This window comes from Dipteris shenzhenensis, chromosome 21 (assembly GCF_047967505.1).
Source record: "Dipteris shenzhenensis isolate YYH24624 ecotype China chromosome 21, Dip_SZ_1.0, whole genome shotgun sequence".
NCBI lineage: Eukaryota > Viridiplantae > Streptophyta > Polypodiopsida > Gleicheniales > Dipteridaceae > Dipteris > Dipteris shenzhenensis.
In genome coordinates this window covers 53,584,705-53,605,378 of record NC_141616.1, presented here as the reverse complement: position 1 = coordinate 53,605,378, position 20,674 = coordinate 53,584,705, and the positions used below count along the sequence as shown (strand labels likewise).

General features: G+C 40.6%; 1 protein-coding gene across 1 annotated transcript; it reads right to left on the bottom strand.

Moving 5' to 3' along the window:
* Window positions 1-2,339: 2,339 nt before the first annotated feature.
* On the bottom strand, window positions 2,340-4,148 carry LOC147889072 (7-deoxyloganetin glucosyltransferase-like). Its single transcript, XM_087392185.1, has 2 exons — window positions 3,569-4,148; window positions 2,340-3,459 (listed from the first exon to the last, which is right to left on the bottom strand). The coding sequence occupies exons 1-2, from the start codon at window positions 4,065-4,067 to the stop codon at window positions 2,519-2,521; spliced, it is 1,440 nt and encodes a 479-aa protein (XP_087248311.1). The 5' UTR covers window positions 4,068-4,148; the 3' UTR covers window positions 2,340-2,518.
* Between the last annotated feature and the right edge of the window lie 16,526 nt (window positions 4,149-20,674).

Sequence of the window (20,674 nt, the reverse complement as noted above, 5' to 3'; positions counted from 1 at the left end):
TCTTGAGGTGAGCATTCATAATTTCAGAACTTTAGCACAATATTCAAAAAGGGATAATGTAGGGCCAAGTGTCCAGTATGGACTGTTCACCTGATAGGAAAACAAGGGGAGAAAAAGAAAGAAAGTATAGTGCCATTTGGGCATGTACAGAGAAGATAAGTGGGGAGCATGTTGAAACATGCATAAATACCATGAGAGACATGTCCAAAATGCATGATGGTGATACAAAAATTTACAAAAAATGCTTGGGGGCAGCAAAGAGGTAGATATTGATGCCGTCAAACAGGGAATGCGTGCTTCTTTGGAAGAAGAAATCAATAAATGGAGATCAGAGATGCAATTACAAATGGGGATCCAAATTGGTAAGATGCGAGAGGAAATGACCTGCTTCATTGATGCCAAAACTAGCCACCACGCATTGATGATCAAGGAACTAGAAACGCAAATCGCCAAGCTCAAGGATGAGAATGAACTATTGAAAGCCCGTACTCCACTTGAAGAAGGAGAGATCCAACCACTTCTTAACAAGGAGCTAAATATGCTAAAAACATAAAGTAAAAAGCTAAAGAAAGAGATGCGTAGCTATCCTCTTTAAAACACACTTGAGAACACTCATATTTGTAGTACGAAGAGAGGAGCATGCGTGTCATATGCGGATATGAGTCTACTACGAGATTCCTAACCGATCTTCATTGCGGTATGTTTATTCCTGCCAAACTTGTCATCATATGCCCATGAGGTCACCATAGAGGGGCACATCCCATTTGAGACGATACATAACGACATTGTAGAGTTCTCTAGATAGGGAGACACCCTCCTTCTGGGAGACTTCAATGCAAGGATAGGAGACAAACAAGTGGGCCTATTAGACTTTGCATATAAGAGAGACCCCAACATGGTTACGGAGATAGATGCAATAGAGCTCGGGATCTTGAGACATTCTGCAAATGCCTTACATGTGACAGCATACGGGCAATTTTTACTTGAATTGAGGATAGTCCATGATCTCATCGTCTCCAATGGCCTTCAGAGATGGCAGTCATCTGGGAGGTTCACTTGTTTCCCACATGGTGGTGAAGAAGCACAGTGGATTACCTAGTGGGCCCATTGGCTCTTGCTTCCCAAATACATGACCTCACAATACCCCCTCCCCCACTCGGAGCTAACCACTCATATCTAGCCTTATGCATCTCTGCTACTATGCCAGTCATAGAGAGATCTCCTACCATGCTTGCTTGCACCCAGATCCACTTTGACCATGCCCTTGACCTAGTATATGTGAGTCACTTAGCTAGATAACTCCCGAACCTACTAGTAGATGATATAGACCTCGCCTACGCCTCGGACACCCTTGCCTCAATAGTACAAGATACCGCCGCTAGATCCTTTCCTACGACATGATCCACATAGGTCCGAGATGGGAAGATGCCTCAAAAACCTTGGTTTGATGATACCTCGCTACCACATGGGTAGCAAAGCAGACACAACCATGCATCCTAGAAGAAGGCAAGGATTTTCAAAAATGCAAGAGAAATGTAAAGAAAGAAGAGCAAACATGGATGAATGAGAAGTGGAATGAGATGATTATATTTGGTGTTTGTAAAGAATGAAAGTATGAAAAAGTAAGAGAAAAATACATGAATTAAAAGTGGAGCTAGGTGATTTTGAAAGAGGTGGTAAGAGGAAGACTACAACAAGCATTAGATTTGTGTAAGGGATGAAAAGTTTTAAACTATGGGAGAACTTTGGGAGATTGGTTAAGGGAGACACAATGATGTCAATGGAAGAGATCTATTATGTAGAACCAATCAAGATTTCTTACACCTAATTTCCCCTATAATTGGAAAGCTATTCTAGACGTCTCCACCTACCTATATCTTCTTTAAGGATATCATACTACCTCACTTAACTCAACTATGCCATATGTTTCTACAAGGTACTTTTTTGGGTTCATATATGTATACATGTGTGTGCATTTTGGGATTTAGGATGGGAAAACAAATTTATTATAATTAAGTAAATTATTATTTTGAGAACCTAACCATCTTCTCTAGAGAAATTCTATCATGAAGGATGTGAGGCTAAAGGTCGACATTATCACTTATGAGTTTAAGTGAGCAATGTCTTATCATGTATTTGAGGCTTGACTTCAGAAAAACTGCCAGTCTTTGATCATCACTAACTCATAATACTAAGCACCATCCCTAGGGCGCCATCCCTAGGGCGAGGTCATAACGGACCAGAAGTCATGTCTCATGTTTACAATTTCATGTATTTAAGTCTGTCCTTTTACAAATTACAAAAGGAGGAAGTGCTTGAGTTTAGAGCTGACTCCCATCAAAAGAGAGAATAAAAGATCGGGCGAAACATTAAATGATTGCAATGTAATACAAATATATAAATTACTACTCTACTCAACATGAGAACTTCCAATGCTATGTTTGCTGAAGTGTATTTGATGGAGAGACTATGGTGTATGATACAGAACGTGAGCTCAGATGAGGAGTAGACAGTAGGTTCAAGGAAGCTCTGTGAGATACTGAAAGAAGGCTTCCAAGTTGGCTTTAGAAGAACCGCCCTCTTGGGTAGCCTTGATGGTCATCCCCCTCATCTCCAACACTCTGCTCTTGGCATGTGAACGCTGAGGCCCCTGCATAAGAGCTCTCACTGCCTTTTCAATGGCAGCTCTGCCCACTCCACCAGCTTCATCCTTCTCCACAGAGATGCCCATCTGCCAGTCCTCCTCGATCATCTTCTTGTTGATCCCCTGATCTGCTCGCTGAGGCCAAGCTACAATGGGAACGCCATACCACACCGCCTCCAAGGTCGAATTCCAGCCGCAATGGCTCAGAAACCCCCCCACCGCACCATGTTCCAGCACTGCTGCCTGCGGTGCCCACGACACTATCAGCCCCCTCCCCTCCGTCCTCTCCCTGAACCCCTCCGGCAATGCCTCCCCCTCTTCGCTCTGTCCCACCACTGACCCCGGCCTTATCACCCACAGAAAGCCTTGCTCGCTCGCTTCCAGCCCCATCGCCAGCTCTTGTATGTCTGTTTTCGACATCTTCGAATCGCTTCCGAAGGCTACATATAGAGTAGAACCTGCCGCCCTGCCGTCCAGCCATCCCAAACACTCGTGGTCCTCCTTGTACATGCTTGCCTTTGCTGCTTTCAGAGTGGGTTTTGCGTCTGTGTCGCTGTTGAGGTTCTGAAGGAACAAGGGTCCGACTGCATAGGCCCGGACGTGGTCGGCTTGTAGAGCATCGAACGCGCTACTCTCCAGCTCGTAGATGCTATTCACAAGGACTCTGTCTGCATACGTTGCGTTGCCATAATATTCTTTCATGAGTTTACAGGCTGTCTCTGGTTCAGACTCTGGGAGGAGTTCTCTGGGGAAATCTGAAGCACGCATTGGAGGGATTCCAGGAATGCAAGTGATCCAGGTCTCTTCTCGCCGCCCTTGAAGACAAGAAAAGGTGTGACGGTCAGTTCAAATGACAATTTACTCGAATTGCAATCCTCCCTAGGTTTCACGCAAGCTTTGAAATAAAGCAAGAGATAAGTTCACCTTTAAAAGGTATCAAACCCTCTTCGACCAGGCGATGATGATAAAAACCGACGTTGTAAATGATCGCCAAGCTTGACCACATTTCGACTCTAGCGATCTTGAATTTGTCTGTCACTGGACGGGTCCAAGGGCAGAATGTGCCGGAGATGAGGCAAGTGACGGGGCGGTCTCCTGCCATGAATCCTCGCACGAGCTGTTCGAGCCCAGTTTGCATGACTGGGTGGGAGGCCATGGCGTCTTGGAAGGAAGGGGAGTAGGAAGGGTCGGAAGGGAGGCCATCGGGGATGATTTCGATGCTGATGCGGTGTGGTGAGAGGTCGGGGGAGGAAGCCCGAACTAAGCGACTGTGGGTGCGGGAACTGTAGACGATGGTGGTGAGGAAGCCGGCCGATGCGAGCAGCTGGGCGAGCTGCACCATGGGGGTGATATGGCCTTGCGCAGCCCATGGCACAAGCACAACGTGCACTCCCCTCTCTTGGGCTTTCTCCTCACAAGCCATAGCTCTGTTACTAGTACTACACACACCTCAATACTCTTACTCGCATCCTAAAATTCTCGTCACGTTTTTGTAAATTGCCGGCCACACGCGTCATTGAACAAAAGAACCCAAGACATCACCACCATCATCATCTCTCAAACCATTAGAATCTAATGAGCGATGGTGAGATGGCCAATGATCAAAGTTTGGCTGTGGTTAGCTGGCATATATACCAAGTTAGAAGTGGGGAGTAAATCCCTCTCTCTCTCTCTCTCTCCACACGTCACATCTTCCCTTCTTCTCCACTTTGTCTCTCCCTCGCCCTGCCTCGTTTTGGCTACACCTCTCCCCTCCTTCCTCTTGCATGTGCTTACTCTCCCCATTTTTCCTATCATCTGTCTTCATTGTGTATGTGTGTGTGTGTGTGTGTGTGTGTGTTTGAGGGCCAGTAAGATTATGTTTAGCTTCAAGTTAGGTTAAGTCTATAAAGTCTTTAAAGGTAAGGTGTGGGGTGCATGGGTGTGTAGATGTTAGGGGAGCAAGATGTACATCACTAACTTTTTTAGTGGGTCTATGCTTACGTTAGGGTGTGTTTTGTGGGTCAGGAGTGACGAGTGCAACCCATTTGATTGCAATCCATTTGGCATTAAATAAAGTAGTCCCATAAAATGTATCGTTGCCTACTAATTTGAAAGTATATGTGGCCTCCAAACAAATGTTTTGTGATAACTAAAAGCATGATCCCAATACTTTGGGCACCATTATGGAGAGCAATAGAGATCGGTTAAGGTTGGATTCAGATAAATAAAATTATGAAAATCACACAAGAGCCCAACTTTGGAAAATGCTAGAGATCGACTGAGGTTGGGTTTAGAGGACTATGAAAATCACACATGAGCCAATTATGCAGAAAGTAGTTGTTTCAGTTTGTGGACTTGTACCTAGAAAGTAGCTATCCCATTCTAATATCACGAGCATACATTATTTGCCTTTATTGCAAAAGCGCACAAGAAGGATAAAGAGGACCACGTGACATAGTTAATCACGATTGACACATGTATGGTACCCATAGAAAATATTTGTGCCGAAAGGCAAAAATTGGGGGACCCTTGTAGGCCAAAGTATGGCAGACCTCCTTTTATGCTAGTTTTTAGCACTCAATTCGTAAATCATCTCATATCTTTCATGATAGTTTACAATTTATATTTCACGTACAAGTTGGTGTCCTGGAATGTTGTACAGGATCATCACGTACAAGTTGGTGTCCTGGAATGTTGTTGCCATTAGTGCTGTCCTGGAGTGGGTGTAGGTTTTTTAATGCATTTGTTAATGCCACCCAATTACTTTCTCCGCTTGTGAATGTTACAAGAATGTTGGGGGGCCTACTTCTAAGGCCGCTGTGCCTAGGTAACCACGATTATACACATGTACATATACTCAAACATAGAAATAAGACCATAAAAAAGATTAGGGTGATCTTGCACCCACCAAACTACTCGCTCCTATTTTGCTCCTTCTCTCTCTTCTCGTAGGTTTCCATTGTGTGCTCACAATTGGTATCAGAGCACGGGTGTTCTAGCTGAGCCCGGGTGTGTGTTTGGAGCCCGAAGTCTAGTGCTGCAGCTCTGTGGGAGGAAGGAGAAGTTAGTTGGGTGACTTTACTTGCATCCAGGTGTGTAGAGACCTTGTAGAAACCTTTGGAATGTTCTTTGAGTGGTTTTGGAAGGTCATGGAGTGGTTTTGCAAGCCCATAGGTGGTCTTGGAAGCAAAGAAATGTTTTTTGAGCACGAAAGATGAATTTCCTTTCTGTTGACCGTTTTTTCCTGTGTGAACCTCGTAGGTGTTGCTACTTTGTATTTTGGACCAACTTGGCTCATTTTGTGAGCATTTTGGAGACTTTGAGGGGATTTTGAAGCTATTTCGTAAGTCCTCCTGATGCTATTTTTTGTGAACCATGAGCTTGAGTCCAACTACCACTTCCAAATCTCTTCTAGGCCTTCATTTAGCTTCTGGGAAGCCCAAGAAAAGTAGCAAGAGTGAGAAAAACTCGTTGGAAGCAATCATTTCATATTCTTTGAGCTCTTGTAAGCTCCGAGAGAAGTAGCAAGAGCAAGAAAAACCTGCTGGATGCATTGTGATCCTTGTTGGATGCGTTGATAGGCCCAAATTGCCTTGTGGGATGCTCTACTGATGGGATCAACTTCCACCAAGTGAGATATAGGCAACACAGCCACATGGATGGGGTCATGCTGATTGCGATGAACATATCGTTGGAGAGATTGAGTTAATGGAGTGTGGGCTACTCAAACAAAGATGCATCCACTGAGCCAGCTGTCGATTAGCTTGCCATGCATTGGAACGGTGTTGAAATCACCCTTCAAGAGCACACAATGAGTTGATTATTCTTGAACAACATGGAAATCAAAGAAGCCAAAAGCCTACAAGTGTAGAGCACTTGAAATGCATTGTTAAAAACGTCCAAGAACTATAGTTTCCCAAGGTTGCTTACATCCTTTAAATTTTTTGTTCTACATCCTCGGCTCACCAAGGCTTCCTACTTTCATCTTTAATGATCAGCTGCATTTGTATATTCCCTTCCTACACACTAATTCTATTCAGTTTAGTTTCTACTCTTTTCATTTTTTCATCCAATACAGGATAGAGAAATGAGAGAGAACTTATGCAATCAAGAAAAAACTTACAAAAAGCCTTGCCTTCACATTACTCATGTCAGATGCTTACATTTTTAGCCCTGCAAAGAGTCCCATGAAACTTTGGGTTAGTGGTTTGCTAAAGCATACGGATGTTGGAAAACTAGTTGAAAAAGTCATGTTGACTTTTGTGAGTGTTAGCTTAGTGTGTTGTAATGGTTAATTTAGGGGTTTAAGTGTTTCAAGGTATTTGTTTTAGGATTTAGGGTTTCTTTTCAATTTCAGTAGTAATTGTTTTGTTTTGTGGCAATTTGTCATCTTTCTTCTTTTGCTCTTGCATTTTGATCGTATTCTCGTTTCTTCACATCAACCAACTCTTTCTTCCTCTTGCAGCCCACTCAGCTCTCCTTCACAAAAACAAGCTCTGTTCCTCCATATTCCCTTTAGTCCTATTTTGCCATAGCCCTCTTCCACATCTTCAAACTCCTTTTCTCTCACTTTTGGATCATATTCTCCTTTAGAGTTGTTTCTTCACATCAACTAGCTCTTTCTTCCTCTTCCATCCCATGTAGCTCTCCTTCACAACAAGCTCTATTCCTCCATAGCCCCTTCAACTTCTCCTTGATGCATCTACTCCCTGATAGCTAGGATTCTTGCTAATACTATTAAGAGCTTGCAAAGTTTTGCAGTTGCACAGACTTGCATTTTAGGTTGGTAAAGTGATGCTTCTTTTCAGCAATTTCAATGATCTTAAATCTCTTGTTGTGCTCTGTACATCTATTGAGAGTGAAGTTCTTCAAAGTTTACAATACGGCACATGCTTGGAGCACCGACGAGTGCTCACACATGGCTAAAAGCTAACTCAAATATATATTTCGCTAATAACATCGACACAAACGATTATGTTCTGGAACTAGGAATCTATGAATTTGATCGATGGAAAGGCAATTCAAGATTTCAATCTTCTTCTCATGGTTGCTCACTTGTAAATTAAATCCATAGCAAGCAAATAATTAAACTAACAAAGGAGAGAGTGATTGAGCCATGTATTGTAGCATCTTTCTATAATTCTTGATTTCAATCCTCTTGTCACAGTTTGGTATATGGTAGAAGGAGGAGACTCATAAGGTGGCAAAAGCTAATAAGGCTTTTGCCCATTGCTGTTAGTTTCAGGCTCATTTTAATCCATAATCCATAGGTAGACAAGAAACAACCTGACAAACTGAAACATCTTAGTAGCCAAAGATAACAAAAGCAAAAGCAATTCCCATAGTAGATGTGCTTGTCAGCATGAACTGTTGCTCCCAATGATAGTGCACTCATTCCTATCAATTGCAATGCTCAATCACTCAATCTCCAACGTGTTTTTTCTAGCACTACACTCCCCAATAGGATCACCAATTGTTGATAATATTTTTGCTTCACCCCTCGCTTAACCAGTAGTGAACCTAGTTCTTGGAGTGTGCACAATACTCGATAGTAGATACAGTTCCTAGTATGGAAGATGCCCTTTCTTGCTGTTCGAGTTATGCTTGATATACAGAGATTACTCGATGCTTAGTTGCAGGAGATTAAACATCGTATTATCATGAAAGCGTGGGTGAAACTATAGGAATATGGGTGGATGAGCATGAACAAATGAATACAAGCATTGCAGGAAAATGAAGTTGCAAAACCAAGATACAAGACAAATAGTTGTAATATAAAGAAGAGGCTTCAGCCTATTACAAACAACTGTAGTAGCTTTAAGGGTGCTTGTGAAATAGATGTTGGGTGCAAACATCGCAAACACTCGCCTCGGCCCTCAACGTACAACTATCACCAAGGGCAACATGGCTCATCAACCTTAGCTAGAGCTACTCGAATTAAGACTAGACACTCGGTGGAACCCATTCTACTTTGGGCTCCCTACCTAAATAACCCTATGACTCACTGTTAATAGGCAAGCAAATTACTAGTGCTAGTTTATAGTTTATAGTTTATATTTCATGCTATGATTTGACAACCAAATTACAAGTGCTAGTTAGTTGCCTTAGAAATTGCTACGTGGTTTAGGCTCAACCTACATTCACCCCTTAATGAAAAGTTTGAGTACTCAATGTACTAAGAAGTCAACCACAAGAGCATGATCAATAGCCGATTTGTTATGGTCTCATTTGTTGATGCAAATGCATACATAAGTTAGTGTGTGGGTAGAGTAGTTAATGTAGTGGTCATTCCTAATCCTCATTGTTTATAAGTTTACTTTTCTTTGAATAGATGTACAATGTTTGTATGTGGTGTCTATCTCATGAGCGCATTTGTTGTCCAATCTACCCTGTCTTCTAACTTGGTATCAAAGGAAAGCAGAGCCTGAGCCTGGGCTTGAGAGTCAAGATCCCCATCCTTCTCTTTTATTTTTCATTAGCCTTGGCTATGAAGAGCTTATGAGGGAGTTGAGTAGAGGGGAAGGTTGCCAAAGCCTTGAAATAGTGTGACATCTAATTCGAGAACTGTAGCCTCAAAATGGGAAATCTAGGGGAGTCTTTGAAAGATTCCATTTTTTCATACGAATTTTATACATTTTGCAAAAAGATGCTCATTTTGTGTAATGAAGTTTGACAAAAGGCAAAAAACCATGATTTATGAAAATAGTGATCAATTGTATTTCAAAAAAGAGGCATGAAATCCTTACCTTACAAGTGGAAAACTGTCAAAAATAAAATAATTTTCAAAACCCTTATAACATAGCCCTACGCATACAATCATGACATAGCAGATATATCTTAATTCAAACAAGCTACAAATTGCATTGCTTCACAAATTATTCATGTAGTGATCCTACAAAGAATAATACCAATCCTACACCTTCAAATGTAATAGATCCAAAACTTTATGGGGTCAAGTTATAGAGCATTCTTCTTCCAAGCTATCCACTAGAAACATTCTTTGAGTCAACCTAGGTAAGTTAAATTGCCACCCTCTTTCTTGCTTGACAAGTCCTAGCTTCAAGTTCTGAGCTTGAGGTTTTGTCGTGCATTTGCTGATCATTTTTTTGGGAATCTTTTGGCATATTATGTCTTGTGTCCCTTTGGCAAATGTCCTAGATTGAACCTTGTTTGAATCTAAATTTCACATGTGAAAATTCTAGTTTCTACGATTTTTAATGGCTTATTGCCATCATTTTGGACTCCATAAGTCATTTAAATTTAGGCACTAATTTCAAGCAATAAGGTCCACAACCATTATGCAATTCAAGATGATCTTGACGTGATGGCTCCTACAACTTTGAAAAAATGAAGGTCGAGATTAAGGAGGTTCCACTTCACAGGAGGCTAGTAAGCAATACTTGGCACCATTTATGCACTTAAATTAGGAAGAAGGCTAGAACTTGCCTATTTTTAGGAACCTTCTTGTACCCTCAATGCCCTCCAACAATATAGCCTCTCTCCCTCTACTAGCAACATGATGGACGCGATGAAGGAGACATACGTGGGGTGCAGATTTCAACATTCTCTTCATTTGACAATGCAATTATGCCAACACAATGGGAGAAGCCATCTGGCAAACTCAAATGCAAAAATACAATGGACAATGCAACAGTGCCAATGACAATGGGAGAAGACATTTGCCAAAACTCAAAATGCCAAAATACAATGGGCGAGGAGATCTTGAAAGATTCCTCCAACTCCTTGACATAACATGTCAAGGTGGTAGGGACCAATCTGATGAAACAAAAGTAGCCTAGTTTTCTAAGGCCTTGATCAGCGAGGACTCTAACTAGTATTTTGACCTTCTTGTGGAGGACATAGCCACATGGAATCTCCTTTATGACCAAGTCTAAAGGATATTTTAAATACAAAGGTTACAAGATGACCCCGCCTTACAACCCGAAGTGGTTGACATCGAAATGTCATCCTTGGGGGTCTTCAAGATAAATATCTAATCGCATGGTCTATTTTTTCATTGAAAATCCCATTTATAAAGAGATTAAGAAATTCAACAACAATTGTGAGCATTATAACGATGCTCATGAAGTCGCAAGTCGCTCGAGGACAAGAGGATTAATTCAGACAATGGTAGTGATGATAACAAATCTAGTCGTGATTGACAATGAGTCTTCCAAGAGGGGAATTACTTCAAATAAGGATCATGCCATTGACTAATTGAGTGGAAGCCATGGCCACAATAGTAAAAGAATAAATTATGTAGCTCATAGAGCAAAATCTGTGAGTATCTCAACCTAAGCATGCCAATATACCCAAGAAGGGAAATGTGTGTTGGGTTGTATGACCAACGTAGCACAAATGAGTTCCCATTCTTGAGGAGTAGACTTAGCCTAGAAGGGATCAACTGCTAAGGTTATGGTGTCCCATTATGTAAATATCTACTTTTACAATATGAGGGTTGCACAACCCAAGCCTTAACAATATCAACAAGCACAATCCAAGCCCTGACAATATGAGGGTTGCACAACCTAAGCCCTTACAATATCAACAAGCACCAATCCCGATGTATAGGCAACTAACATTTGTTCCCCTTGTATAGATTCCAAGGATCAATACCATCCCTCTATGAGAACATAAGTACATTAATTCTTAAGGAATTCTAATCCTCAATACTATCCTCAAGCGCCCAATCCCATTTCAGGAGTTGTGCCAATTCACAAAATCCAGGTCAAGCCAAAGAAGATTTTGCCAAGACCCCCATTGCTAACAACTTTTTTGAAATTTGTTTTTACAAGGTTTTCCTATGTGGCTAAATACATGTACCTAAAAAGTATCTACAAAACTACTTGACTAAGATATTATCAAACAAAAAGGGGCAGGTTTGACGTTCTATTGGCAATTCACTCCATATATTTGGTAGAGGGTCTACAAAAAGAAAAAGAAAATTGTTTGGAGATATTTGTCATCCCAATCTTCCTAACCAAGTACAATATTTTAAAGAAGTTCCATAGGTTTCTCACATTGTACCTTTGCAACAACCACAAATCTAAAATAGTCATATCATACATGACTCTAGAAGCTCTACTAGTGTGCTAGAAAAATATGCCAATTGCGTGATCTATGGGACCTGTACTGAGTGTCAACTCGTCATCTTCCTTGGCTCCATTGTAGGGTTGAGGTGATATACATGTATGTACAAGGTTGCACAACACTTTTTACCAAGTATCATCTACTAGTAGTGTTTGTTGGGGATCATAGATGCATCCAATTTGATCGAAGGTAGGAAATGGTTTTAGGATCTAGAGCTCTGAACTACACTTTGGATGGTAGCTTCCTTCCTTTTAAATATAGAGGGACTAAACATGTGAAAGTGAAAGTTTAATGTAATTTCCACCATTTGGGATTCATTGTGGATGAGGTGAACAAGCAGTGCATCGTTATTCTCCATGGCCAATGACGAGGTTCTCACATGAAAGTGTTTCTATAGCTCACAAAGTGTACTCTAGCCATCCAGGCCTTTGGGACACAGTGTGTTGCCCCACTCTATGCAATGGACCCTTCTACGAAATCGGTGTGTCATTGTGGAACCAAAATTTCAAAAGGATACCATTAAGGCCATGCTACAACATAGGTCAATGGATCTTTTTCATTAGCCTTGTCACTATACCAATATTTCTATTTTTGCAACTAGTGGCAAACAAAGTATCAAGTGGCAGGTCATTAGTGGAAACTCCTAGTGGAAGCGTGGTTGTCTCAATGTCAAAAATAAACTCCCCTATTTGGTTGCCATATAAAAACTCTATTTCTCCACTACCCATCACTTATTTCTCACTGCTCCCCTACTCGCCATGCCTACTATTACCAACATACTATTGTTAGTGACATGTCTAGAATTACCAACATACATCGTTCCTATTCTATTTTCTTCTTCCTACAAGATGGTCACATTGCATTGCATGCATATTCTAATCCTATGTGTTGTGCTTAGTCTTTGTGTCCTTCAGTGGCTCTTGAGAGGCCTCAAGGTTGATGACTTGCCCCAGATGCATGGACCTTCCTTGTATTTAGTTATTTTCCATGGAGCCCATTTAGATATTAATCTAGGAGTTAGTGTTTTAATGGAAGAGTTTGCTCGTTTTGCCACTTTTGCTCACTAGTGGCCCTATTTTGTTTATGTATGACTTGCTTCAAAGGCTAGCATGGCAGGAGAATATTACTTTCAAAGTGGAGCTATAATGGTGGCCTTGTTTATTTCCAACCTCCTTCAAAGGCTTGCATGGTAGGTCAGTACTCCTTTGGAAGTGGAGGTGCCCTATTTATGTTCGACCTCCTTCGAGATGCACGTTAGGATGCAAATGATCAATTCTAGGGCCCAAGGTTGATAAAATAGTTAATATTCTCTTGCCAAATTTTGTAATACAAATTTTGTAATAATAGAACACAGATCTCTTTTCTCATTTTCTCTTGTAAAATTGTGCATCTACTTGGAATCTTACAATAAAAAAATTGTTAGACTGTGATTTTGTACTACTATATGGGGTGACAAATTTTAAAGTTGAGAGTAGATTGTTTGGGCTAGTGTTGGGGTGCTAATGGATTTCTACTATACACCTTGAATGCACTTGATACTCTAGTTTTTAACAAAATATGAGTGTCTCTATGCAATCATGACCATGCTCTAAAATTGCTAAAAAGTATCCAAAAAGTGCTCAGACAGCAGTGCTAAACATTTCCCAAAAAGTGCATTCCAGCCACGGGCGTGGTTTGGATGCTAAAGGATTTCTAATATACCCCCTGAATGCATGTGATACTTTGGTTTTTGATATTGTTGATAGATCTAGAAAAAGCTCTTAAATCTAATATATGAGTGTCTCTTTGTGACCATGAGCCATTGCAGTGATTGGGGTGCTAAGGGATTCTTAATATACTCCTTGAACACACGTGGCAGTGTAGTTTTCAATAGTCAAGAGGTCTAAAAAAGCCTCTTAAATCCTAAAGTATTAGTGTCTCTCGAATCATGAGCATGCACTATAAGAGCTCTAAATTTCTAAAAAAATATGTTATTGTAATCATAATATACCTTTGAAAAAATAGTGGTTGCTTTACTTAAACCTAAAATAGCTCCCTAGATCTCCAAGAACCAGCATTGAGGGCAAGTGTGACCACTGCCTAGCTTTAAAGAGCCCTAAAAATGCTAATATCTCTCTTGTTGAACAAGTGCGAGTGGTGGTGTCATGAGATGGATGTTGTCTGCTATATGCCCATCAATGGAGTAAAGGCCTAGAGTGTCACGTGTTAAGCTTTCCACAATGTCCATAACAATTATGCCACAAAGTCCTAATAGATTGTGTCTCATCATTACACTAATGTGGTAATCAATATGCTAGGAAAAAATTCAACGAGACTGTGAGCTTGCCCGAATTTGACATCTCACCTGCCAGCACATTGGAGCGTGATGTACCTTAAAAAATACCCCAAATTCGACATCTCACCCACTAGCACATTGGAGCGTGCCATACCCTAAAAATGCCCCAAAAATAGTTCTGCAATTGGCTACACTTGATGATGCATCAACCCAAAAGTTTTGAACTATGGAAAAGAGTGCCAACTCCCGCGACTTGCTGCCCTACTCACATAGCCCCTGCTATCCTACGCACGCATGGTGTGATCCTAATCTTACACACAATTGGCACCTGGCTAGATGGTGTGAGATGTTGAGGGTGCAGGCGCAGCCCCCTGCCATACTAGTGGCAATGCCTTGAGATGTGCGCCTGCCACCCTTGCCAACCCCCTAGCTTGGCTAGGATGAGGGGCTGCCATTGCAGCCTTGGCCTCATCTAAAGGCCCCAAGAGGAGACCTCTACCATCGACTTCCCTCCCCTTCTTCTTCCACCTCTACTGCGATTTTGGAGGCACCCACCTACAACAAACCAAGAAAATAGCAAGAACAAAACACCACTTTCAAATTCAAAATTTGAAATTTTGAATCCACAAAAAAGAGTAGGAAATATCTTTAGGTAAGATTCAAATTTTCATATTTTTAGCACAATATTTAAGAAGGGATAATGCAAGGCCAAGTGTCCAATAGGAACTGCTCACCTAACAAGAAAACAAGGGGAGAAAAAGAAACAAAGTATATTGCCATTTGGGCAAGTGCACTGAAGATAAGTGGGGATCATGTCAAAACATGGATAAATACATGAGAGACATCTCCGAAATGTATGATGGTGATATTAAAAAGTTATAGAGAGTGCTTGGGGGCAGCAAAGATGTAGATATTAATGCCATCAAATAGGAAATGCATGCTTCTTTGGGAGAAGAAATGAATAAATGGAGATTAGAAATGGAATTACAAATGGGGATCAATGACTTGCTTGGTTGATTCCCAAACCAGCCACCACACATTGATGATCAAGGAATTAGAAACACAAATTGCCAAGCTCAAGGATGAGAACGAACTATTAAAAGCCTACACTCCACTTGAAGAAGGAGAGATTCAACAACCTCTTAACGAGGAGCTAAATATAGTGAAAACAGAAAATGAAAAGCTTAAGAAAGAGATGGATGTCCTACATATGACAATCCAGGGGAACAATGAGGAGTTTTCTAAACAAATAGACTGAGGGAATGTTGAGATGAAAGAATGGAAAGAAGTGGTTAGTGGGCAAAGTAGCCCCAACAAAGAAAGTGTTTAAATCCGATGCCTTAGAGGAAGAGACGAGAAGAAATAGTAAAGCACTAAATGTTCTCGTTTGAGGCCTCATAGTTGTGGACACAGCAATGGTGATGTTGAAGCTTTAATCACTAAGATGGGGGTCAATCTTACCTTCAAGGAAGCTTGGAAGGTAGGAAAGCATGATGCAACAACAAAACCTATGATTGTGAGATTTCAAACAATAGCAGACCGGTTTGCCTTCATGAGTATGGGGCAGCTCTGAAGGGGACTAGAACCTAATAAGAGGATGTCATGCTCTTACACAAGAGCATAGAAGGGAGGGGGTGATTTGAGTGATGGCTGCGAGACAGGAAGGGAAATGGGATGTATAATGAGATGGCAAAGTAACTATTTAAGAAAGGGCAGAAAGAGGTGGAGGAGACACAGGTAGTGCATGACGGTGTCAAGCCTCTAAGACAAAGGCACATGCCAAATTGAATTTGGCTGTTTGGAACTATAATGGTATTGTCTAGTCTGATCCAAGTGGCTTTTCAGAGACAGATACAAATAGAGACATTATCTTCTACACCGAGACACATTAGAGCCCAGAGAAAGGGTTGCCCACAATGACAGGATATACATGGGAATCAACTCATAGAAGAGAATTGAGGAGAGATAGTGGGGTAAGAGGCTCTTGAGGCATAGCTGTCCTCTTTAAAACACACTTGAGACCACTTATATCTATAGTACGGAGAGGGGAGCATGCATATCATATGTGGATACGAGATCAACTACCAGATGCCTGACCATTCTTCAATGTAGTATGCTACTTCCCCCCAAACACATCATCATATGCCCATGAGGTCACCACAGAGGGACGCAGCTCATTTGGGACGATACATGATGACATTGTAGAGTTCTCTAGACAAGGAGACACCCTCCTTCTGGGAGACTTCAATGCAAGGACAAGAGACAGACAAGTGGGCCTACTAGACTTTGCATACGAGAGAGACCCCCACATGGTTCCGGAGCTAGATGAAGCAGAGCTTGGGATCCTGAGACATTCTGCATATGCCTTACATGTGACAACATACGGGTGATTTTTACTTGAATTGGGGGCAATCCATGATCTCATGTTCTACAATGGCCTTCAGAGATCTGGGGGGTTCACTACTTTCCCACATGGTGGCGGGAAAAGCATAGTGGACTGCCTACTAGGCCCATTTGCTCTTGCTTCACAAATACATGACCCTCACAGCACTCCCTCCCCCACTCGGAGCCGACCACTCATATCTAGCCTTCTGCATCTCTGCTACTATGCCAGTCCACAAAGACAACTCTTGCCATGCCTGCTTGCACCCAGATCAACTTTGACCATTCCATTGACCCAGTATATGTGAGTCGCTTAGCCAAAGAGCTACCTACCCTACTGAGAGATGATATAGACGTCGCCCATGCCTCGAACAACCTTGCCTCATAGTATAGGACACTGCCGCCACCTCCTTTCATACGATGCGATCCACACGAGGAAGATGCCTCAAAACCCTTGGTTTGATGATGAGTGTAGAGAGGCACGAGCCCATCTCACACAAGAGCAAGTGCTAGGTCAATTGACATCATCCGAGGCACATCATATCTTTTGATGGTTGACGTGCCACAAAAGACGAGCCTTCCTCACACACATGATGGATGAGATCATTAGATCTTTTCGAGGAGATGGGGGTTCCTTTCAGAGGGGGAAGCCACCCATTCCCATCACTGAACTGGGATTGTGGCACACTTATGCATGCTCCTTGTATGATGTTCTAATGCAGGCACCACCGGACATGTCCTCTATGCCCAGGCCCACTACATGTCAATTATTCCCAACACAGAATGTGCCTGCACTCTACCACTACATAACTAGAAAACATAGGATCATGAGGTCTATGGACTGAGCATTTCACACATGGGCAGGAGGTCCTAGCCTTGGTTCTAGCACAAATGTTCAACCATGTTGTATGCCACGGCTTTCCACCAGCATGGAGCACCACCGCTATTGTACCAATTCACAAAGCAGGAGACCCCATGGATAATGGGAACTACCAAACCCTCATGATTGGCCACACATTGGCCAAGATTTATGGATCGGTACTAGAGAGAGAGATCAGTACTCATATAGAGGTAGCAAGCACTAGGGTAGGCATGATTAAAGAGACAACACTCTACTCTAGATCACATCTTTACTATGAGGGCTATTATTAAGAACGTGAGGTCCAGACACCAAAAAGTCTACACATGTTTCGTAGACTTTCGAAAGGCCTTTGACATGGTCTCGTGATCCTGCATGATCTAGAGACTACAGAAGATGCAGATTCCAGAGACACTGATTTGGGGTGTGGTGAGCCTACATGAGTTAGTTAGAGAAAGAGTTTGTGCCCTGGGTGGTATTTCGGATTAGGTTGAGAGCACGATTGGGGTGAAGCAAGGCTGCTCCCTCTCACCAACTCTCTTCGGACTTTACATCAATGAGATCATGCCCTTCATGGGAGGTGAGGGATCTCCACTGGCTAACCTCATGATATAGATTGTGCTATACGCAGATGACATAGTCCTTATATCATCCTCAGTAGAAGGATTGCACAGACATCTGGAGGCTATAGAGATGTTCTATAGATCTCTCTCTCCACGTGCGTTGGGCTAAAGCACTTCTTTTGGTGGTGGATGACTCTCAGTGTGCCTCATCTACCATTTGGTTCTTCATAACTATGATGGCAAGTACCTTTCTTTACTTTCTCACCAAACACTAGATCATGAGAAGCAAACACCACATTAAATGATTTGCTAGGTACATGATTGTATCACTAATTTACTTCTCGCTCTTGGAATCAACTTGCCTCTCTTTTCCTTTGAACATGAGCATACAAGATCTTGAGATGCTACCCTATAATTCCTCCTTTTGTCCATTGTTTCTTTTAAGGCAAATGACATTTAAGAATTTTAAGTCCATGTTATTTTTGTTGCATTATGCATTTTCTTAAAATTTCTAGATGATTTGTTGTTTTAGATTTTTAAGTTTGCTTTTGGCCTTTGCTTTAATAATTCATAATCTAATAAGATCCATTATTTATGATAAATCACATTATATTCAAACAAATAATGTACTTTGAAACTTCTTTTACATTGCGAAACTGGGCAATGCTATTCAAAAAAATCCCATCATATTAATAATAATAATAGCATGATCAATAATTCTAAATTAAGATTCCCATTATGTAATTGCTTACAAGAATTATGCATTGATAATGTATTTCAAGAATTGGGCCTATAAGCTACTACATCTTTATTTCATCAAAGGTTTCCTCCTTTATCAACATTCTAAGATCTCTAATGTATGTAGAAGACCAATGTACTTATAGTCTCTAACCTACAGAATTAGAATAGAAATGTTAGAATGTAAAAATAAAGAAGTAAAAGAGAAAAGTGAGCATGCTATGAGATTGTCCTTTTTTGGCATTCATTTCAAAGTCAAAAATTGAACCTACACATGATTTAAATCATATTCTTGCACATGTTAAACCAAATTGAACCAAATATTGAAATGTTAAAAAAAATCTAAGAATAATAACTATCCAAACCTATGAAAAAGCATTGCATTGCCTTATAAATGATGATTTTACAGGATTTATAATCACATGTACCTCTCATGCCAGTAAAATTGATGTCCTTATTTTAAGAAATCCATTAAAAAGCAAAGCAAAATAGTTATATAGCTTATAACAAGTAACTACTACAACTCAAAACCTTATTCTAGAAAAAGAGTAAAAGCAAACTAGTTATGGTAGCCCATACTAAGAGTTGAGCATTCTATGGGTGTATTTTGTGCACTCTTTCTTAAAATATGAATTAAATGTCTTATTCTAGAGACAAAGAAACAAGTTCAAAGTGAAATAAAATGCAAGAGATATCTCCCCCCCCCTTCTCTCTCTCTCTCACTTGTGACAAGAATCAATCCTACGATAGTTGTGATTTTGCATATTCACCTATAGTGTAAAGGTAATATAACTAAAAACCTTATTATAACTAGTACAGAAACAAGTTCAACACAAATTCACTCCAGAGTCCATAAATTATAAAACCCTGCTATTTGCACTTTCTTGTATTGTTGATTCTATATGCTCCTCTTCATTGTATGAGGGAATGATGAGTGGTTATAGCCCCATCTCTAGATAGAGATATCAATAGAGAATGGATGCAGGGTGGTAAAAGCTTAGAAAAAGGAAATGCTTGCATAGAACTTGAATACATGTTTTCCTCCAAATATTTTCAAAAATGCAAGAGACATGTAAAGAAAGAAGAGCAAACATCGATGAATGAAAAGTGGAATGAGATGATTACATTCGGTGTTTGAAAAGAATGAAAGTATGAAAAAGTAAGAGAAAAATACATGAATTAGTAGACGTGGAGTGGGGTGATTTTGAAAGAGGTTGTAAGAGCAAGACAATAACAAGCATTAGATTTGTGTAAGAGATGAAAAGTTTTAAACTATAAGGAAACTTGGGGAGATTGGTTGGATATCACAAAAGGGAAACATAAGCATGTCAATGGAAAATCTCTATTATGTAAAACCAATCAAGATTTTTTACATCTAATATTCCCTATAAGTGGAAAGCCCTTCTAGACGTCTCCACCTGCCTAAAGCTTCTTTAAGGATATCCTATCACCTCATTTAACTCAACTATGCCATATGTTTCTAGAAGACAATTTTTTGGGTTCAAATATGTATATGTGTGTGGATTTTAGGATTTAGGATGGGAAAACACATTTATTATAATTAAGTAAATTGTTATTTTGAGAAGCTAACTATCTTCTCTAGAGAAATTTGATCATGAAGGATGTGAGACTAAAGGTCTACATTATCACTTATGAGCAATGTCTTGTCATGTATTTATGAGGCTTCTCTTCAGAAAAACTACTAGTCTCTTGATTATCACTAACTCATAATAAAATTACCATCCATAACATTTGTGAGGAGGGCTAGGTCACAATGGACCCTAGGTCACATCTCATGTTTACAATTTCATGTATTTGTGTCTGTCCTTTTTTTTTTGTTCGCAAGGGAATTTCAAAATTGTATTAAAGGAAAAAAGAACTGTACATGAAAGAAAAAGGCGACTCCCTTAAAGAAAAGGCAAGATCAACACAGGACATTTACATCCAAACTGAACTTATAGTTCTGAATGTCTCGTTCTTATGTCCAAAATGTTGAAGAGTCCACTTGACATCCTGAACTACTTCAGGCGTTATTTGTCTTCCAGGTCCAACTCTTTTGTAGACTAAGTCAATCCAATACTTCCAACCATTAGTAAGGAATATAGCTATCATCAACTCCAAATGGAATATAAACTTTCATT

Bases quoted from the DNA above. Each gene is read 5' to 3' on its own strand.
- LOC147889072 (XM_087392185.1), bottom strand. From the start codon at position 4,067: ATGGCTTGTGAGGAGAAAGCCCAAGAGAGGGGAGTGCACGTTGTGCTT. The intron at 3,460-3,568 runs GTGAACTTATCT...CTTGTCTTCAAG, and splicing joins GGGTTTGATACCTTTTAAAG to GGCGGCGAGAAGAGACCTGG.